Genomic DNA, 8,171 nt, shown 5'->3' with positions numbered 1-8,171 from the left:
CATGAACTGCTGGGGCCCATCCAAATCCTGGTGCAAAGCCTCTGTAGCAACACAACCTCATGGTTGTGGCTCTGCTGAGAGCTGGAGCGTGGCCCCTTGCCGGGCCCAACCTGTCCATGTTCTAAATAAAGCAAAGATGCAAAGAGTAAAAATAATCCTGGGCAAGGGAAGGTGGGGGGGCCCTTTCCCTGCAGTTGATGTGGCCCAATTGCAGTGCCTGTGGCTCTGTCTCCTGCTCTTGGCTAGTCTATCAGTCATTGTCCCTGCCTGAGAGGGTCACGTCTGGGCAGGTCTCTGGGGAGGAACTGTCTGCGTGTCTGCATGCAGCACAACCCCAGGCCCTAGCAACCGTCCTGCTGCTCTGCCCGCTCAGCCCCGCCACATGCTGAAGGAGAATGAGATAAATGAGCCATCAAGGCAGCAGCACTGGCTTTTAATGGGACACTGTGGGCTGGAGCGAGTCCCCTTCATCCCAGCCTTGGGCGAATTGCTTCTTCCTTGCACCTTTCCACCCGTGTCTCGCTGACAGTGCTGCTGGAGCCACATTCCTCCCGGCCCCATGCTGCTCAATGGTGCTGCTCTGGGCTCCAGCTGGTGACAAAAGGAGATTTTCCCCTCATTTTTTGCCAGAAAAGGGCTTTTTCTGTGCCTACAGCTTGGAACTCGGGAACCAGGCGGAGGAGGTGGTGGGATTAGCCCTGTTAACACCGGGCAGAGGGCTGCCTTCTCATCCCAGCCCTTAGCAAAAGGGAATTAAGGCCATTACAAGGCTATCAAACAGGATCAGAGCCCCTCTCCCTTTCTCTGAGCAGCCCAGACCTGTTAATCCTTTTTCATGCAGCTGGACCTGCACCCACGGAGCAGTGGGGAAGCCAGAACAGGCACAGAGCTGGGCTGTGATGGGTGAACATGAGTGTGACGAGGTGGGCTGCAGGGTTTGGTCAAGATCTCAACCTCTTCCCCTTGCTGCAATAATATGTTTGGGGCTTTCCTGCTCACCCACCCAAAGGCCCTCGCACCATGGGACCCCCTGCCCTGCTCCAGGGGTTTAGGGCTGCAAAGTGCCAACAAAGCAGCCGATTTTAGAATGGCAAAGAAGACTCTGGGTTACTTCTTTATTTCTAAACCAGCCTGAGGCTTTCACACGAAGCAGAAGGATGACCCAAGGAGCTCCAACCCTGCTGGCCAGAGCAGCGACCCTAAAAACGCACTCACCCACAGCCGATGGAGGCAGACGGGTGGCAGAGCAAACCCCAAAGTCCATCCTGGCAAAACAAGCTGCTGCCCCACCAGGCACAGGCAATGCCCATGGAGCCCTCTGCCCAACACGTAACGCCCAGGGCTGGCAGGAACCGCTGCGTCAAGGAGAACACAGCAGCAGAATTGTCCCCACGTCGGGTCAGAGCAGGCAGCAGCAAACCCAGCACCAGGGCTCGGCTCCTCCATCACCACCCGGGGCCAGGAATGGGGGAGAAGGGCTGGAGGGACATGGCCCGGAGCAGCAGCAGGGTGAGAGCAGGCACGGTGGTGATCGGCAGCAGGAGCAGGCGATGTTCATGCTGGCCCCAAGGCTTAAAACCCGTCACACCAAGAGCTGGCAGCAGAAACATCCCCAACATGTGAGTCCACGTGTGCCAAGGGAAACCAGCCAAGGCAGGAGCAAAGGGACCAGCAGCCGGGCACCGCCGGTGCTGCCCAGGCTCCCCCAGTCAGGAGGCTGCCAGGTACTGGTGGAAGTAGAGGCCGAAGAGGCTGGTGACAACCTGGCAGGCGGCCACCCACCACGTGAGGAAGGCGAAGAGCCCGCGGAAGAAGAGGGGGGTGAAGATGCTGCCCATGACAGCCGAGACCTGCTCCACCGCGGCGCGCACGTCCTCACCACCGGGGCGCCGCGGGGCCACCACTGCCGGGGGCACGGGAGGGGGCTCCGGGTACAGCCCCCACGAGTGGTGCCCTGTGTGACAGAGGGGACAGCGCTGCGGCCCCATCCCCATGCTACAGATGTGCTGGTGGCCGAGTCCCAGCACACTCGCTGCATGCATTATGTTCATGCCAACTGCAAACCACGATTTGAGAACCTAGGGATGCTGATGGCTTGAGGATGACTTCTAGGTCTCATCCTGCCCCTTCTAAGCCCCCCCCATGTTCCCACATCCCACCACCTCCTTACCCAGTGTCTTGAGGAGCAGCGTGCAGTGGAGGGTGAGGATGATGGGTCCCAGGTACTGCAGGCTGACCACGGAGACATAGCAGTAAATCCTTGTGATCTGTGGGCAGCGGGGATCAGCAGGAGGCCGGTGGCAGGACCTCGCTCCCACCCCAACTCCCACATCCAGACCTTGCGCTGGATCTCCAGGACAGGGATGCGCCCGGCTTCCTTCCTCATCTGCTCCACCCAGCGCTCGGCCAGGCCCAGGTACGCCTGGAGGTGATGCCGGGTGACGGCCAAGCGCAGCAGGCAGAGGCCAACGACGGTCCAGAGGCGCACGGTGTTGTAGGCAGAGTCTGACATGCTGGGCCAAGAGCAAGGGGCTGTCAGGGACATCTGGGGGTCCAGAACCTTCCTGCACCCCAGAGATGGCTGATGGGAGAGGAGGTGGTGGGGAGGACGGGGGCGCTTTGGTGTTGGAGGAGGTGGCCTGGGCATCTGTGCCTCAGTTTCTCCTCACACAAGGATGCTGGGGCATGGTTGGACCTGCTGCTGGTGCCACACTTACATCTGCACTGTCTGCTTGCCCATGGGCGCGTGGAGCAGGAAGTCCCGTGAGATGGGCTTGATCCACATCACCACCACGAGGACGGGCGCCAGGAAACTCCCGTGGAGCAGGACCCTGCAGCGAAGCCATCCCTGACCAGCCAGTCCCCCCGTTCCCTCCATCCCTCTGCAGACAGGGACCGGTCCTCACCCATGGCCCCTCCACCCTCTCCCACCACCAAACCTCTGCGCTCTGCAGCCACAGGGCTGGGGGGGGCCCAGCACTGACCCCCCCCGGCTCCTTCCCCACCCGCAAGTTTCACCCACTGGGTCAGGGGCTTGTCAGCCGCCATCCGGAGAGCATCGAGGTGTGTCTGGGCCAGGCGCAGCCCCGGGAAGGTCAGGCAGGCGCCCAGGAAGGAGCACAGGGCCACCAGCCCCAGCTTGAAGGCCAGCTTGGCGACGGGCAGCCTGCAGAGGAAGAGGTAATGCAGGAGAGAATGGGTTAGCCCCATCCCCAGTGAACCCTGGACGGGTTCCCACCCCAGAACTTCCACACAACCTCCTGGAAACCCCATTTCCCCATCAACTCACGTCCACTCCCAGCCCCGCTGCTTCAGGATGCTCTCCAGGTTGGTGCTGACTCCAGCCAGCGCTGCAGGGAGTGACCCCCATGAGTGGGGTGCCCGCAGCCCCCCACTGCCCGCCCGCCTCTCCCCGGCCCCCTTCACCCACCGGGCTCCAGGCCGAACTCCAGGTAGTCCTCACGGATGACCAGGGCCACCATGGCGAGGAGGAGGAAGAAGAAGGCGAAGGTGAGGCAGACAGAGCGCTCGCCCCCCTCCTCTGAGCGGAAGTAATGGCGCATCACCATGAAGAAGACCTTGCTGCGTGTGAGGGGAGGATGTCAAGGAAATCAGGAGCTTCAGGACCCTCCCCGACACCAGCAGGACCCCTCTGCTCATTAGCACATCATAAAGCATCTGCATCATTAGGCCACTGCCACCTTCTCTGCGGGAAGGTTCTCATTGGGCACCTTTACAGCTCATCACTGAGTGCTTTATAAACTGAAGTATTCCACCTCAACTGGCTTTTAATGGGGAAAAGCCAAGGCTGGCGGGTTCCCTCTCCTGCCACCAGCAGCCTGGAGCTGGCGGGTGGTGACAATCACACCCCAAAAGTCAGAAGAAGGATACACGGAGAAGACAACTGTCAGCAGGCACCAGAGCACCCCGATGTTCATCTCCTTCTGGGGGTCCACCAGGCAGTAGTAGCCCTCAGTGAAGACATACACGGCAGTGGAGTAGAGAGCAAAGTCCACAAACCACTGGTAGTCCAGGAAATAACGCAGCACTGTGTGACAGAGGGACATGTCACCATGCTGTGGGGACCCACAGGGGGTCCCGTGCCCAGGGCAATGCAGAGGGAGCAGTGGGTGCATGGGGGAGGTTACCAAGAGCATCCACGGCAGTGATGGGGCTGGCGTCCAGGCGGAGGTCGATGTCCCGGGGCACAGAGAGGGGCTTGTCATCCATCACGCCGTTCATCCTCCTGCAAGGGAAACCCAGGCTGGGGATGACCGTTAAAGAGCTGGCTTATCCCTTGTGTCCCACGGTGCCGAAAGCCTGTTGCGTGGTGGCACATCCCCACCTTGGGGCTCCTTGTCACCAGCACCAGCCCCAAGCCCATCTGCGGCTGAGGCTGTCGCTGCCAGGGGAGCCCCGCAGCACACCGGGGTGACTTCCATTGGCACAACTAACAGTAAGTCCCTCGTGCCCGGCAGAGCCGTGAGCTGAGCTACCTGTCCCGCTTGGCCTTGGGGCGCTGCTTCCCTGCCAGAGCGCAGAGCTCCTCATCCGAGGGGTGCTTGTACCGGTGCAGGCTGGAAGGGAGCAGTGGGGTGTCAGCGGGTGTCCCAAGGCCCCACGGTGACGAGCAGGGAGGGATGGACGGGGTGGATGTGCCTCGTACCTGCCGTTGCAGAGCAGCCAGCGAGCGAAGGACCAGTGCGGGGCCATCTTCTGCATGAGGCTGGCGGCCAGCAGGGTCACCACCACCTGCACCCCCATCACCGCCTGCCCGGGGACACCCGCACGGCTTGACCCAGCACTGGGGCTCCCGGAGCCGGGGGGCGCTGCGGGACGCCCCCCACAAGTCCGCTTCCCCCAGCGCCGGTCCTTGCCATAGGACAGCCCCAGCAGGCACCCCCCGGCAAGCGACCCCCTGGGACTCAGCGGGTGTGCACCCCCCGACATGCGCCTTCCCAGGCACGTACCCCTGAGCATGCACCCCCCGGGCACCCCGGCCCCGCGCCCCCCGCCCCGCTCTCACCATGCTGGGGTCAGTGCAAAGGCGGCCGCAGGAAGCCTGCCCGCCGCCACCGCCCCCCGCCGGCCAATCCGCGGCCGCCCTCCCTCTGATTGCCAGCTGATAGACCAATGGGAAGGCGGAGCGGGGAGGGGGGCGGGCACTCCGCGGCGCCCGGTTCCGCGGGCGCTGCCTGCTGGGAGCTGTGGTCCCCGCGCGGCTCCGGCAGTGCGGGTTCGAGTCCCGGCTGCTCAGCCCCAGCGGGGCCTCCCCGTGGGGGGTGTCATAAATCCTATATATGCATCATATACATGATGTCATACATATCATATGGTCTAAACGCCCTGTGCCCCTCCAAAGCCGCTGTGTCACTCTCCTCCTTAGCTGGGCAGGGGAGAGAAAATACAAGGAAAGGTTCCCGTGTCTACCTAAGGGCAGGGAGATCACGCAGCAGCTACCATCACGGGCAAAACAGACTCGACTCGGGGAAATCAGTTTAATTTACTACCAGTCAAATCAGAGTAGGGTAACGAGAAACATAAGCAAATCTTAAGACACCTTCCCCTCACTCCTCCCTACTTCCTTGGCTCAACTTTACTCCCAAAGTCTCTATCCCCTCCTTGCCAGCTACGCAGAGGGACAGGGAATGGGGGTTGTGATCAGTTCATCACACGTTGTCTCTGCTGCTCCTTCCTCCTCAGGTGAGGGCTCCTCACACTTCTCCTCTGCTCCAGTCTGCAGGGCTGTTTCTCTCACATGTTCTCACTTCTGTCTTCCATTGCAGCTTTTCTTCCCTCTTCTTAACTGTGTTATCCCAGAGGTGCTACCACCATCACTGTTAGGCTTGGCCTTGGCCGATGACGGGTACTTCTTGGAGCCGGCTGCATTGGCTCTATCATAAGCCACCCCTGTAGCCCCCCACTACCACAACCTCAATACAACCCCTCTGTGCATATGTGCACACATGGGGCTGGTTTGCATCTGAAGGGCCCCTTCGGGCTGAGGCTCTACGACAGCCACCCCTGCATGCAGCCCCCGGGCACTACATTTTGGGGGCAAAGGAGAACACAGGGGTTTGGGTGGCAGCAGCTTGATCCCTGTGGCCTCCCTATCGTCCTCTACCCTGGGCCCAGGACTGGCTGAACCAGGACCATCCCCTTGCATGATGCCATGGAGCAGGCTGTAGCCATCTCTCTTGCCATGTCATTTGCCCACGTCTTCTTTGTGAGATTAATGGGCTTCTCTCCTACTTGTATCCCCCCATCGATGCATCTCCCTGCGAGCACTGGAGGAGCTGGAGACGGACGAGGTCAGGGCAGAGCCCACTGTGCACAGCTCATCCTGGCACCCACATCACTGCGGGGGGCTGCAGGCATTTCTGCTGAGCTCGGGGTTATTTAGGGCTGTGGCAGCCCTGCGAGGACCTCACACTGATGGGGGGCTCTGCGGGTGCTGGTGAGTACCCCTCATCCAGGCAGGGTGCTGGTGGCCCCCAGGGGTTGCCATGGATATCCATCTCCCAGGTGACGGGATGCGCTTCCCACTAGATGTCGCTTCCGCCCGTGCCCCGAGAATCCCCCCGAGCTGGGGTACCCAGACTTGGGGTACCACATCCCTTCCGCTGCCAGGCACCCCCAGTGCGGCCTGGGCAAGCAGCCCCCAATGTGTCCCTCATGCCAACCCCAGCCAGGAGCCAAAGTGGGGGTTGAACTCGGGCTGTGATGCCGAACAACCCCTGCAGTTCCCCCAGAGCTGCCCAGCCCTGGCTGCGGGGTGCCCCCAGCTCCTTGCCAAGCCAGGATCAGGGAAGCAGCCCACTCCATCACCTTCACTGCCTGTGTCCTGCCACCCCCCAGGACCCCCAGACCCCCAGACCCCCCTCCCAGTCCTTGCTGTGGGTCTGCACGAACCAGTGGCTGCGCCTCTCTGTAACGAATGCAGGGCCCCAGGATCCTCGCAGCCCCCATGGCAGCGGCTTTCAGACACAAAAAAAGGAGGGAAAGGTGGAAGATGGATGCTCGGAGCACCCCCAGCCTGGTCGCTCTCCCCCAGGACACAAAAGCCCCTTTGAGGACTGATTTTACACCGCTCCTGCCGCGATGCCCGAATTAGCATCAGCAAAGGGATCTGCCGCAACAGCTTTGTCGGTGCTGCTGGAAAGCTGTGCAATGAACAGGGACCCCCGGTCCCGCACCCGGTGAGGGGGTGCCAGACCCAGCTCAGTTCCCATATGCACCTTCGGGATGTTTCCCCGAAGGGCTGGGGCTTGGCAGCCACATGGCACCCACCGAGCTGGAACCGAGCCCTGGACAACCAAGATCCCGCCATTCCCGCAGCCAGGGGACCTCATGAGGACCATGGCCAAGGATGGTCTTGGGGACTTGCCACCTCCTGGGTGATGCTGGGGGCAGCTGGCATGCCAGGAGCTGGCCTGTGCCCATTCCCCCCCTGAGTTTCCCATTCTGCACAAAGGCGCCGGGCATTGTCCGGGCTGCATCGCATTACCCAGGGCTCCCGGAGAAATCACTTGTATTTCATGCTCCATTGAGCAGCTGCCTGTATATATTTTCTGTGTTGCACTTTTAGCATGACAAAAGGAGAGGGCCTGTGAACTCCTTGCTCTTCAGACCTCTCCGACACATCCCCTGAGCGGAGCCCCCCTCGGTTAGCATAACAAACTGCCACGCTCCCTCCAAAACGTGCTCCGGCTCCTTCCCAGCCTTTTCCCCCACAGGAATTTCATGTAGGGCTCAATATTTGGGTGTCTGGGCCGGTGGAGGGCGGGCAAGCGCGTGCAGGGGGTTCAGAGCAGGGTTTTGGTGAGGTCTTTCCCAGGCACCCATGGGCCCAGCCCCATTGCACCCACACTGTGTTTAACCGGTGTCTGCTCCACCAGGAACACCGCTCGTGCCTCCCGGGTCCATGTTTCTCCCACCCTGTCTCACCCATCGCCCATCAGGGCCACCCCCAGGAGCCCCATGGACCAGCAAAGTGGGGCCAGACCCAGTCCCCAGGTCTGGGGTGGGAATGAGGAGAGGCAGGAGCAAAGGTGAGGTGAGACGTGCCTGTTCCCACACTGGCCAAACCCCAGCTCCTGCCTCCCCCCAGCCCAATGGGGGCAGGACACGGCCCCCTCCAGCGCTGGGGCCCCTCAGGACACCCCTCGCCT

General features: G+C 61.5%; 1 protein-coding gene across 1 annotated transcript; it reads right to left on the bottom strand.

Annotated features, from left to right (window-relative positions):
* Nucleotides 1-1,101: 1,101 nt before the first annotated feature.
* Nucleotides 1,102-5,089, bottom strand: TMEM161A (transmembrane protein 161A). Its single transcript, XM_030509267.1, has 12 exons — nucleotides 5,027-5,089; nucleotides 4,667-4,770; nucleotides 4,497-4,577; nucleotides 4,149-4,246; nucleotides 3,892-4,048; nucleotides 3,431-3,582; nucleotides 3,290-3,350; nucleotides 3,023-3,166; nucleotides 2,718-2,831; nucleotides 2,339-2,513; nucleotides 2,171-2,267; nucleotides 1,102-1,954 (listed from the first exon to the last, which is right to left on the bottom strand). The coding sequence occupies exons 1-12, from the start codon at nucleotides 5,027-5,029 to the stop codon at nucleotides 1,710-1,712; spliced, it is 1,431 nt and encodes a 476-aa protein (XP_030365127.1). The 5' UTR covers nucleotides 5,030-5,089; the 3' UTR covers nucleotides 1,102-1,709.
* Nucleotides 5,090-8,171: the final 3,082 nt, after the last annotated feature.

Source organism: Strigops habroptila, chromosome 20 (genome assembly GCF_004027225.2).
Source record: "Strigops habroptila isolate Jane chromosome 20, bStrHab1.2.pri, whole genome shotgun sequence".
In the NCBI taxonomy this organism is placed as follows: domain Eukaryota; kingdom Metazoa; phylum Chordata; class Aves; order Psittaciformes; family Psittacidae; genus Strigops; species Strigops habroptila.
Note: the sequence above shows the minus strand (reverse complement) of the source record. Positions and strands in the feature narration are given on the sequence as shown.